At 41.2% G+C, this 26808-nt stretch overlaps 1 protein-coding gene across 3 annotated transcripts in view; it reads left to right on the forward strand.

Moving 5' to 3' along the window:
* Window positions 1–26808, forward strand: part of LOC122794105 (hedgehog interacting protein) — a 942167-nt gene that overhangs the window by 144906 nt on the left and 770453 nt on the right. For all 3 annotated transcript variants that reach the window (XM_044062253.1, XM_044062252.1, XM_044062254.1), the window contains exon 3: window positions 827–980. In XM_044062253.1, the coding sequence (XP_043918188.1) occupies window positions 827–980 (154 nt within the window). The remainder of the gene's footprint in view (window positions 1–826; window positions 981–26808) is intronic.

Raw genomic sequence — 26808 nt, forward strand, 5'->3', positions numbered from 1 at the left:
TAAAAAATATATATATATATATATATATATATATATATATATATATATATATATATATATACAGCCATCCATCCATAACCCTTTTTCCCATTTTGCATATACGGTCGGCGTGTCGCTTCAACAGTGACAATCATCTCTAGCCAATGCTTACCCCACCAGGTGGCTAGCCCTGCCAGGGTAGTTCATCAGTACCACTCATTTGCACACACATGTTCACCTACAGCCAATTTAGTGTGTCCAGTCCACCTACTGCATGTCTTTGGAATGGAGAAAATGGGAGCACCCAAAGGGAAACCCACACAACCACAGGGAGGGCATGCAGACTCCATACAGAAGGCACCCCATCTGAGAATCTTACTGGAGAACCTCCTGTGAGGCGACAAAACTAAGGAAGAGAAATGAGCTGGGATGTTAAGCAACAAGGGAAAGAAAAACATCGTTTGGAGAGGTATGGGATACAACAGTAGTGTCCCAGTAAAGTATGTAGAAAAAGAAGTATGCCACAGCGATTGCAGGTTAATTGAGTTGTGCAGCAGCAGTGATCTCTGATAAAGTATATCTGAAAGATAAATTTTTTGCAGGTTTCAAGGTATTGAACATTTGACTCTCTTCTGACCAACATTCATTTTTTGTTTATGCTGACAAAAACAGAGAGCTCACTTAAAAGGAAAAGCACCAAGTAATACAGTGTATGGCAAACTGCATGTTGTCCTGTATGTGTTGTACTGAAAGAGCACATAATTATAGTTATATCTAAAGAAACATACTCTTCTATTTGTATACCTGCCAAGTGTTAATGTTACACTTTTCAAATCTGGCTTTTCAGGGTTATTCCGAACCACAGCAGAAGAGTTCTGCCTCTACTATGGAACAGATGGCGGGTTGTGCTTTCCAGATTTTCCCAGGAAACAAGTGCGAGGCCCAGCTTCTAATTATCTAGATCCAGTAGAGGAATATAACAAAGTGGAAGAAATTAACAGGTTCATAATGCTATATATAATTTTGTTTAAATTGCTGACCAGTCTTTATAGTTCTGGATATGAGTCAGTTTAGTTGTGCATATTTTGGCAGTCATATCTGATAGGTGTTTATTTCTTGTGCTTGCATAAATAAACATTTTCTAAGAGCTTTCACGGTTATCTGGGGACACATCACTGAAAAGAATGATAACATAAGGTAGAAAACTCATAAAAGGTAGAATAATCAATATTGATGGGGGGCTTGCTATTTTTCTTCTAGTTGGGAAAAGGGCTGTTCGTCATATTCCCCATGATATAAATATTTCCAAGGTCACACTACAATGAAAAATATCTAGAGAGAAGAAGAGAAAAAAGAAATATATATGTATATGTATATATGTATATGTATATATATATATATATATATATATATATCTATATATATATCTATATATATATATATATATATATATATATATGTATATATATATATATATATATATAGATATAGATGTAGATATATATATACATATATATCTATAGATATAGATATATATGTATATATAGATACATATGTATACACACACACACATAAATATGTGTACATGGATGAGGGGGTTTGCATAGAACACAATGTCAGATTCCAGTGAAATATTATAAAAATGCATTTCATCTGTCTTTTGTGCATAGATGTTTATGTGTCTGCATTCTTTCCCCTAGATATTTCAAAATATTCTGAATTTCAGATATCAGAATTGCTTGCTATACTTCTTGATGTGTTGCTTCAGATAAGCAGTGTATTAGCATCTGTATACACACATCATTAATACTGAATACAGAAGGTTAGAGGTTAACCTAGTTATGACTGTAGTATCTCTTTAAAACACCTAGTCAAAAAACATCAGTGCATGGTTCAGCATGGGCTATGCAGATGCTGTGTAATATCTCTTTAAAATTACTAGCCAAAATGCATCAGTGTATGGTTCATGCAGCTGGAGTGTAACATCCCTTTAAAATACCTAGCCAAAAAGCCTCAGTGCATGGTTCAGCATGGGTTTTGCAGATATCTCTTTAAAACACTTAGCCAAAAAAAATCAGTGCATGGTTCAGCATGGGGTATGCAGGTGGAGTGTAATATCTCTTTGAAATACCTGCATGGTTTAGCACAGGCTATGCAGATGCATAAGTTCATAGATGTGTAGTAGGCTAATGACCCTGGAGCCTTTGCAAACCTAGCCCATAGGATTACCCTGACATCGTGCCACCCAAACTTGGTTCCCAGTGCCTCTGTCGAGTAGAGCCACTGGAGTGATCCCCGGGATGAATTTTCTATTTCCCATCCACTCATCAAGGTTTCTCTTGAAGAGAGCCAGTGAGGTGCTCTGTTTGACATGTATGGGAAGTCTATTCCATAACAAGGGCAGTCTCTAGGTTATGACCTGTCCCTCCTGCACGTTCTGTTGATTGTGGTAATGAGATTGAGGTCACTGGAGCATGTGGTGCTGAGGGATTGGGATATCTTTAGATGTAGCATTTCTAAAAGTGCTGAATCGGACATGGCTTTGTATGTCAAACAGAGATCGCCTCTAAGTAGGCGATATGAGACAGAGAATAGTTGGAGTTTTTTGAGTCTGTCCATATAGGACAAGTGTTTAAGGTCTAGGATCCTCTTTTTGAAGTACTTTTGTGGCCTCTCCAGTTGTTGCAGGTGTCCAGTGAGGTATATGCCAAATGGGGCATTCTACTCTATGACTGGCCCAATGAGGGAAGAGTAGAGGGAGAAATTGACCTCTTTCTTCCTGGATGCAAAACCCTTGGTAATGAGATGTGCCACATAGAAGGACTTTCTGACCACAGTGGCAATATGGTGGTCAGAAGAGAGGCTGATGTCAACCTGTGTTCCCAGATCTCTTATAACACCTTCTATGTTCAATGGATTATCATTGATGTGATAATTCATGGAAACTGGGTTTTTCCCAAAGGAGATGACGACACAATTTTTGGCATTGAGCTTAAGGCTGTGGTTCTGACACCAGTTGTTGGTCTCAGTGAGGCCTTTCTGTAGGATGTCAACATCACTTGGGGAGTTAGTAGCAGCTCCCAACTTGCAGTCATCTGCAAACTTTGTCAGCCAGAGACCCTTTGTGTTGGTTTGGACTTGAGAGAAGTAGATACCAAACAGGAGAGGACCCGGGACCGAACCTTGTGGGATTCCACTCATGACTGGTCGTCAGTCTGACTTAGAGTCCATTACTTTCACACTGTGGGTTCTATCTGTGAACCAATTTGCAACCCACCTAGTGATAAAGGGGTTGATGCCTAGTTTAGTGAGTTTTTCTATGATTCCTGAATGAGGAATGGTATCAAACTCCTTGGCCAGATCAAGGTAGGCTGTATGAATCACCTTGACTTCATCCACAGCTCTGGTGACTGACTCAAAAGAAGTCAACCAAGTTGAGCAGGCATGATCTACCCTTCACAAAACTATACTGTGCGGGATCCAGAGTTTGGAGATTCCCTATATCCTTGTTAATTAGGTTCATGATGATGCGTTCCATAGCTTTGCATATCAGGCTAATGGGGCAGTAGATCCCAGAGTCTGTAGTCACTCCTCCTTTGCGGAGAGGGATGACTGTAGCAGTGCGCCCATCGGTAGGGACAAAGCCTGAGGTGAGGCTGTCATTGAACAGGGCACACAGGTGAGGTGCCAGTTCACTCTGTAGTTCATGTAGAACACAGCCAGGGATATTGTCAGGTCCCATGGAAGCTGTATTCTTGGCCTTGGACAGTGCTGTTTTAACCTGTGCAGCAGTAATACTGGGTGCCTGGCAATCTACTGCTATTGTGATTGGTCTTTTGGGGGAGGGGAGATGGATAAAGTTGGTACTGAATCTGTCAGCCAGTATATTGGCAATATCTGTTGGTTGGGTGTAAGAGGTACCATTGTGCAGTAGCTCAGAGCAAATCTGGGTATTGCCATGGCGATTCTTTATATAACTATAGAAGGTCTTGTGGTTGTCTTTACGATCTGCAATTCTGTTTTCATAGTTAGCTTTAGAGGATTTGATGAGGGATCTCAACTTTTTGTTGAGGCTGATAAGGGAGTTTTTCCACTCTTGGGACTTCACCTTATTCCGCATCAGTTTTCTTCTTCTGTTGTAGAGTTTATAGCAGGGGACCACCAGATTGGCTTCCATTTTTTGGAGGAGAGCATCTTGGTTCTATTGGGTATGGTGAAATCCATGCATTTGTGTACGTGTTCGTACAGTGCATTGGTGTATGATTCAGCGGTCATGCAATTATTCTCTATTTGAATGGGTGCCATGAAGTTAGCCACCTCTGTTTTTAGGAGCTCAAAGTTAGCTTTGGAGAAGTTTTTCATGGTGGTTACCTTTGCAGGGGGTGGGGTGGCAGGGATGTGGATTTCCAGGGTGATTAGTTTGTGTTTGGAGCTAACCAGGGAGGAGTTAAATACTGGTGTAGAGCAATGGTCGCCCATGTTAGTAATGACCAGGTCAAGGGGTAAGAACGAGCTGGTCCAGAGCATTTGAATTAATGAATTCCTGGAAATGTTGGGCAAGTGTATTGGTACATGAGTAGTTTTACCAGTTAATGGAGGGATAATTGGAAGTCACCCGGTATGAGAGTGTTTGGAGTCTTGGGACATTGTTGGGGACCTATAGCAGGCTATGACCTGAATCGCTGTCTTACCCAGTGTTAGCTGCACCTGAAGTATCTCTGATGTGTTATGTTGGGCTACCAATCTGGAGGTGTGCGCATCCTTTATGAATATGAAAACATCACCACTTTTGGAGCTTTGGTCCAAGTTCTGGGGCTGAAAGGTGTGGAAGTAGTTATAGCCTGGTAGTGCAGGGGTGCTTTCTGCTGCTTTGAACCAGGTCTCTGTTACAGCACAAATGTCGATGTTCTCCATTTTAAGTAGTGCTTCGAGCGAGTGCATTTTCAGATTTAGACTTCTAGTGTTGAGCAGTATGACCCTCAGATTGCATTTGTTTGTACCTGTTATGGTGGTAGTTTGGTCTTTGGAACACCACCTAAAAAAGGCACTATAGGGGTGGCAAGAGCCTTGGCCAGTATCTGGAAGCCCAGGGGTGACAGATGCAGGCCATCTCTGGCAAAGCATCGAGGTCTGTTAATCATGTTATCCCAGGCAGACAGATACTGGATCCCATTAGAATGACACCAGAAACTTAGCCAATTGTTCTGGGTGATGGTAGGATGCTGCTCAGGACTAGGGTCATACCCGCCTGGGCTACATAATCCAAGAGCTCTTTCATGTCTCTTTTCAGTTAGTCCAGGGAGGTACATCTCAGGTCATTCACACCCACATGTACAATGACAAAGTCATATTTGTACCTGTTGTTGAGGGACCTGAGTGCATGCATTATGTGGCGGATCCTGGCACCTGACAGGCAGCCGACTGTTACTTTCTGCTTATTCAATCTAGTGAGTGAGACATCAGTGTGCCTCACTATCGAGTCACCTATGACTAGTGTGTTGGGTATGCTGTTCTGCCTTAGGGGCTTTGGTTGAGTGGCACACTGTTTAGGAGAGTTGTGTGTCTCATGATTAGTGTTGTGGTCGAGTGTGTTTCTTCCTTGGAGGTCTCTGCTATTTGGGTAGATTTTTATTGAGAGCCTCTGCAAAGGTGGGTGTGTGGTTTGTGTTTTTATGTGAAGGCAGTACTGGTTTGTGTTCTAGAGGGCTATGTGTTCCATGTGGTGTGGTGCAAATGTTGACCTTCTCCTCTTGACCAGCTATTCGGTCTTGGCTGGAGAGTGCGTTTCTACCAGTTTGGATATATGTGCATCTCTCGCAAGTCTGAGTGTTGGGAGGTAAGAGGAGGGGGTTGTCTGTGTACATGAGGCAGTTGCTACAGTGCCTCAGGATGCCTACGTTCACCAGCTTAATAGGAGAAAGCACAGGGAACTGACCTTTAGACATGCCTGGATGGGTGGGTATAGTGTTATATTTCTTTAAAATAGCTAGCCAAAGTGCATCAGTGCATGATTCAGCATGGGCGATGCAGATAATTTTGATTTCTGACCAAAGATTCCTGTGTTAGACATGTTGAATTGTGTGATCCACATTTTGCATACTGCTGTTTTCCTTATTCAATAGAATAAACTGTAGTGCAGGTAGGAGAGCAAGGCACCTGCCCAATTTCATTATTTCTTAGAACTAATGTGTTTATTTAGCTAAGGTATAGAAGTATTGTTTGATATTACTTCATTTGCATTAGTAGTAAAGTGATCACAGCAGCCAGTTTGACTTTATTTAGATAGCATATATTCTTTGAATAAGTCACTGCTTAATCACATCATTTTTAAGATAGTATATAGCCAACTAGCTATTTTTAAACTAATGAATTATAAGATTTTAAACATATCAAATGGATTATTTGAGTTTAATCTTGAAGAATTATAGAAACTGGAGAGTAAGCAACTAGACTTTTGAAACCAGTGTACTATTGACCTCTACAAATTGCACTTCAAAATAAGCCCTTATACACCAGTAAATTAAATGTTTATTTCTAATGATGGCTTCAGTACTCCCAAGTATAAATGTGCTAGATAGCTATGAAAGATAAGTACAGTATCTTTCATTTTGATCTTTTATTTTGAGTGAGAGTGCTTTGATTTTCTGAGCAAACATTATTTTGGCTCATTTTAGTTTTTTTACTGTAAGCTAATCAGTTTTCCAGTGAGTCAGAGTAATTTAAATATTTTTTCCAGATTTTTATGTCCAGACAGAAATGAATGACCTGAGATGGGAAATTGCTGCATTATAATTAGAAAACCTTGCTGAAACTGAATGATATTAGCAATAAAAAGTGCACTTGTGCTTAGTATTGGATGAACTTAAAAGTCAGTTTATGTCGTGATTATAGTGGCCAAAAAGTTATGTGATGAGTAGTTGTCAGGTGATAAGTAGTTGCTGGATGCTCCAGGAACATTTCTATGAAGGCTGCCTGAAGAATATTGGGAATAAGCAGAACAACTGTTCTTTTAGATGCCATGTAATGCATGTATGATTTTAAAAATTATTCTATTTAACATAGTTAAAAATAAAAAGCAATAGTGCATGGTCTTTTCTCGAATGTAACCATACTGTACATCAAAGGCATGATAGAAAAGAGACATCTTGATGTTCTTCGTCTTCCATTGCTGCAGTCCTGACTATTGGGTATAGTCCGCGTCCAGTCGGCCCGAATACCAGAGTATAAGGCTGACGTCGGTCAGGGCGCATTAGACTGACGTCAGTACGTCAGGGTACTAATGCGCATGACCGACGTCATATCCTCAGTCTTTTTGCCGCATGGTCCGATGCAGAAGCAGTTTTGCGAGTGCAGGTTGGCGTACTGAAATATTTCCGAAACCGGAGTTTCAGACCGAAACAGAGTTGGCTAAGTACCCCGTTGGGGAACATTTTAGTTTTTACTTGCCTCAGTATTTTACCGGATGTCAGAAAAAGTGAATAACTGTATTTCTTGTGGGAAACAGATACCTCATAGGGATTATCATACCTTGTGTATACCTTGTTTAGGGCCTGAGCACGACGTTGTTGGTTGCCGCTCTTGTGCTAGGTTTAACAAACGCACTATTAAGAGGAGGTTAGACTGTGCCAGGTTAGTGTTTGGGAAGCGTTGCAATTATAAAATGCCGTCGGATGCTCCGGCCCGCTTCCTCAAGAAGCGCAAGGATAAAACAGTGAAGCCTAGGGTTGAGGAACCGGCAGTCCCGGACGTCGGTTCTTTAGAAGGCTCAGTGGAGCCGGAGGTTTTGCCAGGAGTTTCCATGGAGTCCCAGGCAGAAACTATACTCTTACAGGATGTGCCTTCTCAGGAGGTAGGCCAGGCTGAGGGGCTTCTCAGGTGACTGTTCTTCCCTCTCTTCCCAAGGTAGTTAGGGCCTCTCCTTCTGTTGCCAAAACTTCTTTGAGAGGTAGGCCTACTTCAGCTTCAGTGGGGGCTTCTCCTAGCATTTCGGGTTCTGTACCTAAGAAACATATGCTTAAAATGGCAGAAGATTTGATTACTATGATTAGGGGTTCTCTGCCCCCGCCTGATAAGAGGCCTAGGGTGGAACCGGAGTTTGATAGTTTTGAACAGTGTTCAGAGGCTTCAGAATCTTCTGTGGAAGATTTGCAGGAGTATCCTACTTATTCTGATTCTGATGTGGATGATTCCACTCCTACAGCGTCCCCACCTGAGGATTTCTCATTTTCAGAGACTTTGCATTCCATGAGGGAGCACTTTAAATGGGAAGGCCAGGATTACTCTGACTCCAGGAAAAGGCTTAGGGAGTTCTTGTTTTTACCCCAGCATAGGCCTTTAGCTATTCCTCCTGTGTTGAATGTGGTGGAAGATGTTTTTGGAGCGGGCTGGCTGGACCCTGACTCTTTGCCTCCTGCTCCTGTTAAGCCTGATAGGTATTATAGGGTGCCCAACGCTCATAAATATTTGTTTAAGAGTCCTAGGGCGGACCCAGAAACTATTTCTCAAGGGCCTAAGGGTGTAAAGGCTTCTGTGGTTAAAAATCCTGTTCCCACTGATAAAGAGGCAAGGGCTTTGGATAGGTGGGGAAAGAAAGTGTATACTTCTTCCACTCTAGCCATGAGAGCTTTGAATTGTCAGTTTCACATGCTAAAATATCAGAATTATCTCCTTTCACAATTGAAATCTAAGGTGGATGCTTTGGCGGAAGGTATTGAGTGTAAAGAGTTGCTGGATTTGGTTCATGTGTCTGAACAAGTGGGTAAGCATTCTTTGCAATGTGGTTTTGATGCTGTACAGGCCTCCTCGAGGGTGGCTGCTACCAGTTCTGTTCTTCGCAGGCATGCCTGGTTGAAGGATCAGAATTTAGCTGAGCATGTTAAGACAAGGATTTTGGATGCTCCTTTACAGTCTGATGTGTTGTTTGGTTCGCCCGTGGAAGCAGTTTTAAAGAAAATGGAGGACAAAGCTAAGTCTATGCAAACTGTTAAAGATTTTTTGCAGGTGCAGCCACCAAGTTTAGTAGAAATTGGCCTGCTAAGGGGTGGACATATCCTGCTTATGATTCTCAGTCTAGGGGTAGGTCTAGACGTGGTAGGGGCAGGGCTCAAGGTTCTTTTAGGCCTAGAACAGGGAGTTCACCTGCTCAGACTTCTGGTGAGGGCAGGGGTCAGTCCTTTCGTAAACAGACCCAATGACCTGATTTTTCAGCTGCCAGCAGATTCACGTTTGGCAGCTCCTTTGGGAGGAAGACTGTCTCTTTTCAAAGAAAATTGGGATTTAATTACTCAAGACAAATGGGTGTTGGATATCATTCACCACGGTTACAGATTTTATTTCCATACAATGCCCCCTTTCAAAGGCATGCCAGACGTTCCTCCTCTACAAAGAAAAGAGGCTCACAAGCAAGTTTTACAGTTACTTCACATAGGGGCCATTCAGCCAGTCCCTGTATCAGAAAGGGGCCTAGGATTTTATTCTCGCCTGTTCCTTGTACCAAAAAAGGGGAACACGTGGAGACCAATTTTGGATTTATCTCTCCTCAACACGTTTTGGACATTCCCAAGTTCAAGATGTTGACGTTACAACAGCTTTTACCTCTGCTGGGCAAAGATCACTGGATGGTAACTTTAGATCTCAAGGAAGCTTACCTTCATGTGCCTATAAGGCTAAGTTGCAGGAAGTATCTGCGGTTTCGAGCTGGAAATTCTCATTATCAGTTCTCTGCATTGCCCTTTGGCTTATCTACTGCGCCCAGAGTATTCACAAAGGTTCTGGCTCCAGTGATAGCTTACTTCAGGCTTCAAGGAATTCAAATCTATCCTTACTTGGACGACTGCCTGATTCTGGCTCAAGAAAAGGAAGACCTTCTACAGCATCTGGAATATGTTATAGCAGTGCTAAGATGCCTAGGGTATTCTGTGAACGAAATAAAGTCCAGTCTAGTACCCTCTCAAGACATGTGCTTTCTGGGTGTGAGACTGAATACAGCAGCACAGATGGCCTCTTTAACCCCGGACAAACAAAAGAGTCTGTCACTTTACTTCCATCAACTATCTCATCAGTCCGTGCTGACTGCAAGGACAGTCCTTCAAGCATTAGGGTTCATGGCATCTTGTATTCTGGTGCTTCCCAATGCCAAACTGCATATGAGGAAGCTACAATGGTATCTCAAAATGTATGGACACAGCACTGCCAGGATTTGGACACTGTCATTCAAATAATACCTTGGCATCGAAAAGAATACTTGTGGTGGGCTCAGGAATGTCACCTAAACAAGGGACTCTCTGTGACCCGGCCAGAGGCAAGTCAGATTTTAACGACAGATGCCTCGGACATTGCTTGGGGAGCTCATCTAAATGGAAAGTGGATACAAGACAAGTGGCCTGCCAGACTACAGCATCTACATATCAACATGAAGGAGATGTTAGCAGTCCAGTTTGCATTAATGGCTTTCAAGGAGTTACTTCTTCCAGGGCAGGTGTTGATTCTAACAGACAACACAACTGTCATGTGGTACATCAACAAGCAAGGGGAACACATTCTTATCCTCTATGCAGGCAAGCAATGATTTTATGGGAGATTGCGCTAAGCTTGCAACTAACTCTTCAGGCAAGGTTTCTGCCAGGAGCACAGAACTCCTTAGCAGATGTGTTAAGCAGACAAATCATGGATCCCCACGGTGGAAACTGGATCTTCATGTATTTCAGAAACTGACAGTGTCATGGGGAACTCCAGACATAGATCTGTTCGCTTCTCCACTAAACCACCAGCTGCCAAAGTATTGCACAAAGGGGTTTCATCACACAGCTTGGAAAGTGGATGCTCTGTCTTTCAGTTGGAAAACCTTCATGTGTATGCCTTTCCACCTCTACCTCTTCTTCCAAAGGTACTATTAAAGGTCAGACAAGACAGGCCAAGGATGATTTTGATAGCTCCAGATTGGCCTCGGCAACACTGGTATCCACTACTACGGAGTCTGGTAAAGAAGCCTCCATGGCCTTTACCTCTGATTCCTCATCTGTTATCTCAGAAGGACGGTCATCTGCTCAATGTCAAACTTCACTCTCTTCATCTAACAGCCTGGCATATTCTGTGTTGAAACACAGCAGGTCTCAACTTCCTCAACAAGTTTTAAATGTGATTATGGAAGCTAGAAGACCTAGTACAAGGAGAGTGTACGCAGAAAAATGGAAGAGATTTTTATTTTGGAGTACAGCAAAGAATTTGGAGATTTCAGAGCCTAATTTGAGTGTGGCTCTTCGATATCTTACTGAATTATTGGACAAAGGTTTGTCCTTCTCTTCCATAAAGATTCATGCTGCAGCAATTTCAGCTCACTATGATTGTGACCCACCTTTGTTTTCGCATCCTTTGTTCAAGCAGTTTCTTAGAGGGGCAAAGAATATAAGACCCCCATGTAGAGCTCCTACTCCTGCTTGGGATCTCAATTTTGTGTTGGAAAAACTTACTCTACAACCTTTTGAGCCTGCAGCTACTGCTGAATTGAAATATTTGTCATGGAAGGCTGCTTTTCTGTTGGCTATTACTTCTGCAAGAAGGGTGTCTGAGTTGCAGGCCCTTATGGCAGTAGAGCCCTTTTTGATTTTCCATAAGGATAGGGTATCATTACGTACTAATCCTTCTTTTATGCCTAAGGTGGTTTCTAGTGTGGCTTTAAACCAAACTATTCATTTGCCTACGTTTTTTGCAGATCCTCAAAATAAAGGGGAAAAGATTTTGCACACTTTAGATGTGCACAGGCAATTGCGTTATTATTTAAGCAGGACTAAGGATTTTAGGCAGTCTCAGCAGTTGTTTGTTTCTTTTGCTTTGAGTTCTCAGGGCAAGTCTGTGTCAAAACAAACTATTTCTAGGTGGATTGGCTTTTGCATTGCATTTTGTTATTCCCATCATGGCAAGGAGATTCCAGCTGGGATTAGGCCTCATTCCACTAGGGCTACTGCCACTTCAACAGCATTTCTAAGGGGGGTGGCAACTAAGGATATTCTGGAAGCAGCTACTTGGAGTTCAGTGCATACTTTCTCTAGGCATTATCACCTTCCTATCTACTCTAAGTCTAGGGCTGGTTTTGCCACAGCTGTTTTACAAGGCATGTTGTCAGCTCCTTCTACTTTATAATTTGCCAGCCTCCCTTACCTCTGCTTTGGGATTCTACCCAATAGTCAGGACTGCAGCAATGGAAGACGAAGAACATAGTACAGTTTTGTACCTACCATAAATGTAGATGTTCGAGGATTCCATTGCTGCAGTCCAATTTACCCTCCCTCCTTCCCCTCTGTATTTAGGGGTGGTTGTGTAGGTGAGTTTACATGCTTATATTTTTGTATATATATATATATATTGTTGTATATATTGTACATGTTTTTGGGGCAGGTTGTTTTGGGACTTGTCTTTTTAGGGTCTTCTGACATCTGGGGCAAGAAAAGACTGAGGATATGACGTCGGTCATGCGCATTAGTACCCTGACGTACTGACGTCAGTCTAATGCGCCCTGACCGACGTCAGCCTTATACTCTGGTATTCGGGCCGACTGGACGCGGACTATACCCAATAGTCAGGACTGCAGCAATGGAATCCTCGAACATCTACATTTATGGTAGGTACAAAACTGTACTTTTTTATACAGATTTTGTAAATGCTTTGTCTTTCATGAAAATTGTGGATAATTTTGTTGTATAGATAATAGAGTGATATCTCTGACAGAAGGTTTCTCTACATATATGTGTGTGTCTGTGTGTGATGTGTGTATAGTTCTGTTCTGCAGTATCCACTTGCCAGCATATTTTTAATTGCTGTATATATCACTTGTAGCAGTTGTTAACCAAAACAATTCACTATTATAGTACACAGGCTGTTATGATTCTGTAGTTCTGCTCTGCATCAGGGTGGAAAGAAGAGTAAACTCAGTTAATAAAACATTAAAAACTGAGTAATTATCCAGGCATTTTTAGAAACAAATATTTTTTGCATGTGTATTGCAAGCAATGCACAAAAGCTTTTTAAGAAAAGAAATAATTAATGAAAGCATCTGGAGTCAAAGCAGTCACTTTGGAGGATTTTTGGGATATGGTTGATGTAATTGTGCAGATACCCGGTTCATATGGCTTTGAACTAATTTTCCATCAGTTCTGGAAAGTAGCAAACTGAGAAGCCACTAATATGGACACAATTGCAACAATTCCAATTAATCCATGTGTTTTAGTTTGGGATATTTAACTGTTGATGCTACTGATTCATAGGTTCAGACATTTAGGGAAAAAGCGTATGGCTTATCATCAAGAAGCTTAGCCACAGTTAAACTATGAAGGATTTTATGGTTACTCTATATTCATTTAGACTGCTTTTAATGTATTTATGGAGTTGTACTGCTTTACTTTCAGTGGTAGTTTTTTTTCCACAGATATAGGACTCTGTGTAATAGGATTCCTTTCAACTGCTCAGTACATATTTTTCCATTTGTATGTTGCTCAACGATGATTCCTTGATTTATTGTTTCCTCGTATACTTAATTGCTTGCTTAATGCTGTAACAGTGTATGTAGGCTTGAAATGTATTTATCTTCATGGACTCCGAGACAGTAGTGTACTTTTTAATGGTCACTCTTTTCTCTGAGTTGGAATGCCGGTGGAATGATAATGGGTAAGTAAGGGAGTGTTGAGGGCAAAATCCCCCAGCTGGGACTTGCAAAGGAAGAGGGTTGTTCCCCCACAAAAATGCTTTGTGTACTACTTTGTTACTGTTATTATACTACACTCACTCATGTGAGTAGTTGTTTTTAGAGCTGTGGGTATTTGAGGAAGTATAGTTAACCCTATGTAATGTACACGTCCCACTTTCTGGTATTAATAATGTCAGTTTTTTTTGCCTGTAATTTCAGACATTTGAGGGCTCACCCAGATGTGTGCTCAAGGCACTGACTTTCAAAAAGATTATCTGTGCTGCAATTTGAAGTTAAAAACTTCTTGGACTTTAAAATGACTTGTTTACTTTATATCTTATTAGATTATGGTTTGTTTCTGGTACAGAAAGCAAATATTAATTACATTTTTCATAATCTAAAACTTGCCTCTCATGGCATCACTGTATGGATTTTTAGGTACTTTTCTGAAGTTGAAGTAGATATCAGATCAGGAAACTACAAAGCTGAATCATATCTAATAGTAATACTAGTAAGGGAGACAAAGTGGCACACTTAATGTTAGATATTCTAGTATATATTTAATGTTATGTTAAAATGCATACTACTCAGATGTCTTTCCCGATGACCAATGTAAGATTCTGGATTTTCAGATCTCCGATATTGTAATCTGTTTTAAAGTATTACCTGTAGCAGCATAGTTGGAAGGGATGGTCTTTTTTTCCAAATGATTCTTTGCTGTATTTTTAACATTGAAAACAACACCATGGTCAGTACACCAAGAATGGGTCTTATCTAGTATACTTTGTAGTGGTGTAGAATTTACAGGTGATACAAAAACAGTACATAACTTGCAGTCATCTTTGCATTTTGCTCATGGTTAATACTTGGCTCTCCTTTTAATCACTTAATGATCAACTACATGACCTAAATATTCGTATTGATTTGAAATGGTTTATCTATAATTTCAGTGTAAGAAATCTCACCAAATGCTTTGGCTAGAATTGGAATGGACTATGCTTATTATCAGACCCTCACCTCTAGCAACATTAACATTTCCAAAGAAAACAAGAGTCACTGTACTGGTCCATTTCTGTAAGGAGTAGATCACAATTGTCTTTTTAGGTTCATAGGGGCTACTCGGCTCATGGTCCTAGAGCCTTTACAAGCCTAGCCGTGTAAAAAAACATGTACCCTAATTGGGCATAGTTAGATGGTCATTGTTAGCAGAGCGACTCTATGATCAGTTACCAACTACCCCTGTCTATAAGGGACATAGGTGCCACCCCGGGGTGAATTTACAGTCACCCATCGAATTGTTAAGGTTGCTTTTAAATAGGGTCATTGAGGAGCTCTGTGTAATGTGAAGTGGGAGCTTATTCCAGAGGAATGGCAGTCTCTGGGAGATGTATAAGTCTCTCAAACATGTTTTGTTAATGGCACGGGCTAAATTGAGATCCTTGGAGTGAGTGACTCTTGTCCCATTTGATTTGTGGATATGCAGCATTTCCATTAGGGCAGAGTCAGAGACTGCTCTGCAGGGCAGGCACAGGTCACCTTTCAGGAGCCTGTATGATACAGAGTACAGTGACAGGGCTTTTAGTCTTTTCATGTAAGTCACGTTTTGGAGGCCCTGGATTCTCTTGGTCAGAAATCTCTGTGGTCTCTCCAGTTGCTGCAGGTGTCTAGTGAGATGCATACAGAAAGGAGCATTGTACTCAGTTAGTGGTCTCATAAGGGTCTAGTGCAGAGGATTTATAACCTACTTAGTCTTGGTTGTGAGGTCATTATTTATCAGATGCGCAATGTAGAAGGCTTTCCTTACCACTATTGACACATGGTGATCAAAGTTTAGATTGCTATCAACCTGTGTTCTCAAGTCTCGCACCACTTGGTTTGAACTCAGAGGTGTGCTATTTATATTATAATTAGCAGGGGCTTCTCCTTTGCCAAAGTGAATAATGAGGCATTGTTTGCATTTAGTTTTAGTCTGTGACTTTGGCAGCAATCATTTTTCTGCCTCAGCCACATCTGTAATATGTTTACATTATTGGGAGACTCAATGATTGAGCCCAGTTTGCAGCCATCTACAAACTTGGTAAGCCACAGGCCATCTACTTTTGCCTGGACCACAGAGAAATAGATTCCAAACAGTAGAGGACCTAGCACAGATATCTGTGGTACCCCACTGGTAACTGTTCTACTGGTGGAGGTGGACTCCCCAACTTTGTCGGTGTGCATTCTGTTGGTGAGCCAGTTAGCTACACATCTTGTGACGTATGGGTTAATCTCCAGCTAGGAAAGTTTCTCTATGAACCCTGAGTGGGTGATTGTGTCACACACCTTGGCTAAATCAAGATAGGTGGTATGTACTGCTTTGCTCTAATCCAGGGATTTTGTGACATTCTCAAAGAAGTCTACCAGGTTTAATAAGCAAGAGCTACCCTTGATGAAAACAACCTGGGTTAGATCAAGAGTTTGAAGGTCGTCTGTATCCTTGTTGATAACGTCCATGATGATTCTTTCCATGGCCTTGCAGATTAGGCTGGTTAGGCTTATGGGCTGATAGCTTCCTGGGTCAATTGATGGACCGCCTTTTTTGCAAGTAGATTACTGTTGCTGTTCACTCTTCCAGAATAAAGCCAGTTCTCAGGCTATGGTTAAAGAGAATGCCAAGTAGTTCCACTAGGTCTTATTTTAGATTGTTTAGAAAGCAACATGGGATGTTATCGTGTCCCAAAGAGGCCGTGTTTTTGGCCTTAGAGAGTGCTTGTATGATCTGATGTCCTTCCATTTCACTGTTGTAGTATTCATTACATTAGAGATCCCCTACCAAGGGTGGCCCAATGTCCATCCTGTAAACCAGAGCCTTTAGGTTGCTTTAAGGTACATCGTACGTCACACACATGCTCCTTGCATAGTGTAGGGTATAAAGGAGGCACCTGGATGCACCATCCTCAAAACTTCTTTACCACCAGTCAGAATACAGTTGCTTGATCATCAGTCTGAACGCTGTTCCATTCCTGGTTCACCAAGCTGTTGCAGAAAAGTTCCCTGTTGGGGTTTTTACTTATCTTTTTTTATTGTTGCTTGTTGAGTTTTATGTAATCCAAGAAGGGTAATTGCCAGGGTTGGAGACAGATTCTCATTAAAGACCGCCACGAACAGTGTCTGTTTTGCCTTAGTGCCTCGCATGACCATACATCCTGTTCCATCTGTCAGACCTTTGTACCTAAAACCCTTCATAGTAGACTCTTCTTTGGCAATCTGTCTTGAAAAGCAGCACCTTAAGCTTCTTGAGAGAGACACTATGGAGGGAACTTCCTGCTCAATTGTGAAGAAGGCCAAGAAGACTAGGCCAGAATCTTCTGCTGTTCAGCCTCCACTGGACATGTCTCCCGAGGTGAGTGAATGCTCAGAGGTTAGCCAGGCTTTATCAATGGTTCCTCTGCCATGACCGGGTTGGAGGACAGCGGGAATCCAACTTTAACAACATCTGAGGTGGTATTGCAGATGTCCATTCCAGATGTTCAGGGGGAACCATGGTGGATTATCTCCAAGGGGCCTAGGTTTGTTTCTCAAGTATTAGTCAGAGAAGAAGTCCTTACTACCATTATTGAATGCCATCCTGGGTCAGAACCTTACAAATTGCATAAGGTAGATGTCCCATTCAAGAAAAAACAAAAAACTAAACGTATTACTCCTGCTCCTAAGGATCCACAAAGTGAATGGCAAGCCTTCACTCAGGGTTTGTTTAGTGCTTCAATGGCATTGAAACCTCCTTGGGGCGTTTCTTTTCCAGCTCCCCTTGCTCCTGTACTCCCTGAAAAAGATCCAGGAAACAGGATTCTTCTGAGGAGGAGCTGGATTTAGATGAGGAATCCCTTTGCTTACTCTTCTCAGATTCCCTCTACTTTGGACTGTGGATCAGAGTAAGAGGAATCGACCAGTTCTGATACTCCCTTTGAAGAGATTTCTTTTGGGGATGTGGAGTTATTTAAATAGGATTGTGCTCAGGTTTCTGAGGTACATAAATTAAATTATGAATTGCTGCAGATGGATTCTCTTAAACCTTCTGCTGTTCCTCCTGTTTTGGCTGCCTTCTTGGATGCATTTTCCAATGATTTTAAGGCACCAGACTGTCAGCCCCCTGCTCCCAAGAAATCTAATAAATTCTATAAGGTGCCTGAGGGCTATAAATTTTTGTACAAGGGTCCTTCTGCTGACCCCCTTGGTGGTGTCTGTAGCTTCTAACAAGCCCTCTCAGTTGCTTCCTTCTCTCAATTTACTGCCCCCTGATAAAGATAGCAGGACCATGGACAGGCTAGGCAAGAAGGTTTATACCTCTGCTACCTTGTATTTATGGTTGTTAATTATCAGGCCCATTTGTCCAGGTATTTGGTGGCTGACCTATCCCAGGCCTGTCATGTTATTTCTGATCTTCCAGATTCTGAGGGTAAAACTTCTGCCCTTTCCCTGTTAGGGACTTCCTGCCAGGTGGCTCATCATTCAATCAAGTGTAGTTATGATGCAGCAAATGCTTCTTCTAGGGCTGCTGCTTTTGGAGCGGTGATGCTGAAGCTTCAGGCTCAACCTTTGCCTGATGGTATTAAGGCTAAGTTGATAGATGTCACTCTTGATAATAAACACTTGCTGGTTGAAGCTGCTGCTATGTTTAAGTCCCTTCAGGATAAGGGCAAGAATTTACAGGAACTTAAACATGTGTTTGTTTCTCCTGTACCAAATGTACCTAAATTTCAGTGAAACTACCCCAATAAGCCAGCCTTTGTTTGCAGACAATCTCGCCCTCCTTCTAAGGGTAAAAAGGGTGACAAGCGGGCTCCTTCTGCTAAGTCTACTCAGACTTCAGTGCCTTAGAAGTGTCCTTTTCCAGATAAATCAGGTGCTGTCTGACTATCCTATTCTTCCCAGCCACTTTACTCTTTCTCTTCACCCCCATCTGTGTCTCTCTCTTCCTGTTTGGCTACAGGTTACTTAGGATTCCTGGGTCCTGTCCATTATTCATCAGGGTATTTCATGATTTGGAATTCACTTCTTCCTTTTTTATGGGCATTCCTCAGCCCCTCAGAAACAACTCTCCTCCTTTCCAGAGGTGCTTTGGGACCTTTTGACTCAGGTGTCCCAAAGGGGGAGGGGTTTTATTCCAGGATGTTTCTAGTACCCATAAAAGAGGGTACTCTGAGACCAGTTCTAGACCTGCCTCATCTAAACACTTTTCTGAAGGTGTCCTGCTTTTGAATGTTGTCCCTTCAGACTTAGTTCCCTCTATCTCGCTTCCTCAGGCTAATATGGTGCTTCTGGATCTCAAAGATGCTTATCTCCATATCCCAATCCATCCCCTTTTCGGGAACTTTTTATGTTTCTCTGCTACTTCCTGGCATTTTCAGTTCTCTTCTTTGCCCTTTCTACTCCCCAAGGGTATCCACCAAATACCTCATTCCTGTAATTGTGTTTTGCATGATTCAGGGGATCCAAGCATTTCCTTACTTGGATGACCTCCTGTATCAGGCATCCTGTCCAGATATCCTGTTGCAAAATCTTCATTTTGCCATTTCCCTTCTGCAAAGCCTGGGGCTCACAATAAACTTCAACAAAAAGTGTTTTCTGACTCCTTCTCAAAATCATGTTCTTATGGGATGCAGGATCCAGACAGTACCTATGCTGGCATCCCTGCCTCCTCCCAAGGCCTTGACACTCATTTGCTTCTTTCAAAGTCCTCTTCCTCTGGCTTCTATTACAGCTTGGGAGTTTGAGAACTCTGGGATTCATGGCATCCACTATCCCTATGCTCCCTCTGACCAAACTGCACATGAGAAAGTTTTAGTAGTTTCTGAAGTAATTTTGACTTCAACATGCATATCTCCTAGAATTTGTAGTTCCTCTTCTACCTTGTCTCCAGAAGGAACTTCACTGGTGAATCCAGCAGTTATCTCTAAATCCAGGGGCCCCCTTTTCATCCCTCTCTTCCCTTTCAGGAGCTGCTCACAGATGCTTTAGACGTGGGATGGTGAGCAGCTTTTGGCTCCCTAAAGGTGCAGGGCTGTGGTTGCCTCATCAACAAAAAGAGCACATCAATATCAAAGAAACGAGGGGTCTTCTGCTGGCACTTCAGGCTTTTCATCCTCTTTTCTCCTCAGGACCTCTCAACATATTTGCAGACAATACCACAGTGATGTGGTATGTAAACAAACAGAGGGGAGACAAGATCTTATCTTCTCTGCTGGTTGGCATTCCTAGTGTGGGATCTTGCTGTCCAATATCAAGTGACTATTCAGGCAGTTTACATTCCCTCAGGTCAAAACATTGCAACAGACAGTCTGAGAAGGTCTTTAACTTAATCCCATGAATGGATTTTTCACAGATATTTGTTTCTGGACATTGTCCACCAATAGGGTATTGCTCAGATAGATTTTTTTCCTCCCCTGTGAACAGACAACTTCCTCTGTTTTGTGCCAGAGTCCCGAGTCATCTGGTTTGAAAGGTGGCTGCCCTATCATTTTCTTGGTAGGGGATGTTTCCTTGCACTTTCCTTTCCCTTCCCTCATTCCAAAAGTACTGTTCAAGATTCAGCAAGATGCTCCCAAAATCTTGTTGGTGACTCTCTTTTGGCTGAGACAGCATTGCTTCCTTTTTCTTCTGCATTTTAGCCAAGGGCAACCATCACAACTTAACTCACAGGAGGATCTTATCACACAGGACAAGGGATTTCTCATCCATCCCTACCTGTCCACTCTTCAGTTGACACAGTAGGTAATAGAATTTTGATTCCACATAGCCACTTTATTTCTGAAGATGTGCTTAGGGTCCTGCAGGAGGCCAGGAAACCCAATACTAGAAAATCCTATTTATCCAAATGGAAGTGGTTTTCTGATTTGGTGTCTTTCTTGTAACCCAAATCCACTTTCATTGGATATTCCTGTGGGTTTTGTCTTATCTGTGTGAATTGTTCAATGCTGGGTTGGCTTATTCATCTGTTAAGGTCCACTTGTCAGCTTTCTTTGCCTTTATCTTCTCCTTTAGTGTCTAGATTTGAAGCTAAACAATTCCTTAAAGGCATCCTTCATATTAGGCCTCCCAGGAAGCCTGTTCCTCCTCCCCTGGGATCTTAATTTTGTTTTGGGAAAATTGACTAAGGCTTCTTTTCAGCCAGCAGCTTCAGCTTCCTTACAACATTGCTCTTGGAAGACTGTACTTTTGTTAGCCCTTACTTCTGCCAGATGGGTGTCTGAGCTTCAAGCCCTTATGGCTTGTACCCCTTTTTTGGTGTTTCATAAGGACAGGGTGTCTTTGCATACTAATCCTTTTATGCCTAAGGTGATGAATGAGTTGTTCCTTAATCAGTCTATTCATTTGCCTACTTTTTCCTTTCTCTGCAATCTGCCAGTGAGAAGATGCTGCACACATTGGATGTGCATAGACAATTCAGATTTTTTGTATAAGACTATTAGGAAATCTGATCAGCTTTTTGTTTCCTTTCATCATAGGTCTTTAGGATTAGGTGTATCCCAGCAAACTATTTTGTTATTCCTTTCATGGTAATCTGTTAAGACTCATTCTACTAGGGCTGTGACTTCTTCTGGTGCTTTTTTTCAAGGGTTTGGATACTAACTCCATTCTTGAGGGAGCTACCTGGACTTCTGTGCATACATTTATTAAGCACTACAAGTTGGGTAAAATCTCCAGAGCTAGACCTGGTTCTTCTAGGGCCATCCTTCATAGCTTCCTAGAGTGCTGTGCTGGTCCTTCCTCCTCCTAGTTTTCTTCCTGAGCTTTGGCAGTATCCCTAATGTAATGAATACTGCAACAGTGAAATGGAAGGACATAGTACAGATTTGTAAAATCTTACCATAACAGTAGATGTCCTCCTCTTCACTGTTGCTGTATTCACTCCCTCCACCCCCTGGTCATTTTGTCTTCTGGATGTACTGATTACCTTTTCTTTTCCTTGGACTGGCATTCCTACTGGGGCTCTCAGTTCTCATGATGGTACATCTGGACGTCACCTTTATGCCTTACACTATGCAAGGAACATATGTGTGATGTACAGCATATCTTAAAGCAACCTAAAGGCTTTGGTATACTGGCTGCACATTGGGTGCTCTCAGCAGGGGATCCCTATTGTAATGCATACTGTAACAGTGAAGAGAAGGATATCTAACTTGATGGCAAGATTTTACACAACTGTACTTTCTTTGGAGATACTTGATAGACGACTGGTGTCAAGAATGCTTTGGGGTATGGCTAGCAGGGACAGCAGGGGTGAAGTTATTGCCAAATCTGTCAGCTAGCAGGTTGGCAGTTTCCTCAGTTTCAGCATGATTGGCATTGTCCACTATAAGTTTGCCATACAGCTGGGCATTCCCTTTTAGGTTTCTAAAGTTGCTAAAGAATGCCTTATGCTTGTCTTTAGCTAGGGATGCTAATTTAGCATATTACTAGCCTTAGAGGACTTTACAAGATATCTGATTTGCTTGTTCAAGCTGTGGAGAGTATTCCTCCTCTGTTAAGTGAGTTCCCTCTTCTTCTTAGACATCAGTTTCTTTCTTTTGTTATATAACTTATTTATACTTGCAGTCCACCAGGGTGGCTTGTTTTTTCAGGAGGACCTGGTTTTAGCCCTTTCAGGTACAGCTGAGTCAATACATTTTTAAGTGGCTATAAAGGGCATTTGTTTACTGTTGTGCATAGGAGTCATTGTTGGCTGTGTTAGTAGGGCTTTGAAACTTTTTCTACCATTGCTTAGTAGACTATAGTTGGCTTTGGAGAAATGTTTTCAGTATTTTTGCTCCTGTGGGGGTGACAGGTCTGATCTTTACTTCAAACAAGACTGGTATATGGTCTGACCTTACCAGGGAGGGCAACAGGGGGTAGTGCAGTGACCCACCCCCATGTTGATGAGCACTAGGTCTAGGACATACGAGCCACTTCTGAGGGTGCTGACCAACTGTTCCAGGGCATTTGAATTAACAGAATCCACGAACCTCAGAGTGATTGTATCTGTGTAAGTCACTGAATCGATTGAAGGATAGATGAAATCTCCCATAACCAAGGTGTTTGGCAGTATACCGAGCGACTCTAACAAGTCCAGATAGGCAGTATGCTTCTCCTGGTTCATGGTGGGGAACCTGTAGGTAGCAATGATGTGGTAGGGTATTTTACCTATAGTTATTTAGACCTCAAGTGGCTCAAGAGAGTGATACTGTTTTACAACTCTCGAGGTGTATTTGGATTTAATGAAGATGGATACACCTCCACCTTTGGTTCTTTCATGCTCGTTTTGATGTCTGAACGTGTGAAAGGCATTGCAGCCTTGTATGGTCAGGGTGCTGTCTGTGGCCTTGAAATAAGTCTCAGTGACTGCACAGATGTCATCTTCTTCCAAAGTGCGGAGTGCTTCAAGAGAGTAAAGTTTACTGTTTAGGCTCCATCATAACGCAGCATGACCTTGAGTTTGTCTCTAGTGGATTTCTTTACGTCTGAAGTTTTGTTTTGACATTGCCTAAAAAAGTATTAAGGGGAGGCAAGTGTCTGTCAGTGTCCGAAAGCCTTGAGGAGACAGGTGAAGTCCATCTCTGGCAAAGCAGTGTGGTCTGTTGACCATGTCTTCCTAGGTTGTCAGATACTGAATCCCCCTGGAGCGACACCATAAGCTAAGCCAATTATTGAAATCATTAATTTTTTGTCTGTATTGTGGCATCATCCAATGTGAAGGTAGAATGCTGCTTAGGGCTAGAGACATTCATAATGGTAATTGTTTCTGAGTGACTTGAGTGCATGCATGATCTGATGTGACCTTCTCCTTGTCCAACCTGGTAAGGGGGACGTCTGTGTCTCACTATTGAGTTGCCTCTGACTACTAGAGCATTAGGTTTTGAGGTGTTTTGCCTTAGAGGCTTAATTGTTGAGACATTGATGTGTGTGTTGTGTAGTGGTGGATTCTGTCCATGTATTAGTATGTGTAAGTTGTTTGCACTTGGGAGGTCTCTGGTCTTTTGGTAGACTCTTAGTGAATGCCTTCCTGTATGGGGGTTTATGTGTCTTTTAGTGGAGAAGTGTGTGTGCTGACAACCTGTAACTTTACATAAAGTACATATCCGTATAATGGGCCTATAGTTACTGGGATATGATGCAAGTCCTTACTTGTGTATTAGAATACCCAGACTTTTGGGACGTCTTGTTTTGTAATGATGTATTTACAACTATATGTAGAGGTTGTGTTAAGTTCCACTGAGTACTGTACAGAAAGCTTCCTTGAAAGTTGTCAAGTGTTATGAAAGTGGTACAGTTTATGTCATGCCAGTTTTATCATATCTGTGATCTGAGGGGGCAGAGTCTTCACTGAAAACATTTAATGTATTTCTTCTGTTAGTCTATCAAGTTTTCATCCATTAGAATATTGTACATATTTACTGGTTCCAGTTAGTATTGATTATTCACTGATGATGTATTACAATGTTAATTTTACTCTGGATTTTTTCTGACATGGTTATTAAAAATGCTATTCTCCTTGATTTTAGATGTAGTACGAGTTCAAAGTCAGGCTTAGTGTTTTTATTTATTTATTTACATCTGTTATCAGGATAGGCCAATAAGAAGCCCCGTTTCAGAAGCAACAGGAGAGAAAAGGTCCACTTGCAGTATTGAAGCACAGTGTTGAAAATGCCATCGCTTGACAAAATAACGTAATAGTTCTTGCACTCTTCTTGACCTAGTTTAATTGAAATCAGCAATGATAAAAGTATTGTCAATGACTTCAAGACAAATAATTTTTCTAAGAATCTCATTATGATAATCAGATGTCATAGATGATGCATGGTAACAACCTGATATATTATAGTTAATATGGTTGATGATACAGTGATGCTAATGATTTCTTCCTTTGTTTTATATCAGATAGTCACATTCTGTTTGTCCTTCAATTATATATGGATACGGTGTCACCTGCCCCATAAGATTTAAAACTATTACAAGCAATATATCCCTTCATTTGAAGAATGCTTTTAGTATTTTAGAACCATGTTACAGTCACAGTTCAAACACCCAGATCCTCCAAGAACTAGAAATCTCCAGATTTACTCAGTCTGCAGTTAAGATATGGGGTCTGTTGAGTGGCACCATTGCCATTGCGGTTGTGTTTATTGTGTGTAATGGTAACAAAATTTGCATTTGTATAAAAAGGCAACATAGGCACCAGAAATTATGTACTCAGAACCCACATTCCATGAGGGGAGAATGCATCTCATCATATGCAGAGCATATTGGGGTGCCATGCTATCTCTTGGGGTAGTTAAGACACTGACTCCCCCAGTTATGGTACTAGTAATGCAACCAATAGTTAAAATCAAAACTTTTGTCCAGAAATGTTTGTGACTTGTTCAGTGAAGGTAATTTTCTTTTAATGTATAGCTCATTCTTGATTTAGTTAAGAACATGGAGAAATCTATAATGCCATGCTATATTTCTTCAAGAATGGAACATATACTGTCTTTCACCCTGACATGGTCAATGAGAAAATCATATCCATACTAATAACCAGACAGTGTTTAGGGCAGATAATAGTGACATTCTCTTTTCTTAATCTTGTGAATGCAGGCACGTTTTTCAAACCATTGTTCCCTATAGACAAGTTATAGCTAGTTTAATAAGGATACATTGTGATCCTCAAAGGTGCTGTCCTTGGTGGGTTTTTAGTAACCAGCTCTGGAGGTGTACACATATGAGTCGGAATTTTTTAGTTAGTGACTGTTTTTATTATGGGTAGCTCTGGTATGAAGACTTTTAGTGAAGAAGTAGCCATAACCTGTGTATTTGTGAGCATTTCATTGACAGAGTTGCAGGTACTACAGAGAGTGTAGACTTAAGTCAAAGATATATTTGCAGCTTTGCATGGGTCATGTTGTTACCGTCTTGTAAGCTGTCTATGAGCATGAAACAGTTTTTGCGCTACCCCAGGAAGACATTGGCTGTACAGGTCAGCAAAGGTAAATTCAAATGTGTAAAACTTGTATATGTTTCTAGTATTCATTCATGTTGCAAAGGGTGGTATGATCTAAATTAAGGTGTGTCACAGACTATTTTAAAATAGTTTTAAGAGATGTTTAGCCAGGCTTTAGTTTAGCTTACAGCGAGATCTGTTTTGTGAACGTGTTGCAAAGAAACATTTTATAAGCTTAAAATGAAAGAAAGATGAGTAGCAAATGGAAGATATGGCGTGGGTTAATAGAAAGATCAGACAAGTATTTCATATCTGTATAATAGACTACCAGCAAGGGAAAATCAGTAAAAATTAAAATACTTTTTCTGTCTTATTTTGTCCCTTCAAAAAATTAAGAAAACTAAACTGAGCTTGGCATGAAGACAAATTTGAAATCAAAATGTATTCATTGGTTAGGGTCTATAGTGGAATAACAGTCATGCATTTTTATACATTTTTGAATTTTTCCTGTGTAGGGGTGGAACATACTATCAGGCATGCAAGTTGCAAAAAAAAAATGCAGGAAAAAGATTCAGTAAAAATAGGCTTTGCATTCTGCCTATAATGCATCCCTTAAAATTATGGTAAAGTTGTCTTAGATGATTAACAAGCTGTTTCCAGTAGTCCAGTGGTGCAAGGTTTGATCCCTTCAACATCCATTACTTAACTGTGTGATTCTGAGCAAGTCACTTAACCAGACACTGTTCCCAGGTTGAGTTTGAAAAAGGTCAATGGATATCAATGCTCTACCCTGGAAAACAAAAAATAAATAAATAAATAAGAAAGCCAGACTCAGCTTAGCACAACAGTAATTAACAGACAGAATGTACTCACCATTACTGGCTTGTGGGCAGCCATAGGAATATTCCATGTACAGATGGTCAACAGCAACACCGTGCAGTGAATGTTCCTTGTAGCAGTATGCTATCAGTTTCCAAAGTTCAGTGTATTAGTTTCTGATTAGTCCTTTTCTTTAGTGTTGTACTGACAACTGAGTTATAGCCAGTACAGTAAGTTAAATTCATTTTATGTATATGATGAAAAGCTACAGAATATGTAGTGTCATTCATTGAATGACACTTTGTCAAAACCAGTGTTGCTAAGCATTATGAAATGCAAAGTGACTGTCAATGATTTTCCTCCAAAAAAAGTTTTTCAATCAGTATATTTCCACAAA

The sequence above is a fragment of the Protopterus annectens genome, chromosome 2.part1 (assembly GCF_019279795.1).
Source record: "Protopterus annectens isolate FY-2018-M chromosome 2.part1, PAN1.0, whole genome shotgun sequence".
Lineage (NCBI taxonomy): Eukaryota > Metazoa > Chordata > Ceratodontiformes > Protopteridae > Protopterus > Protopterus annectens.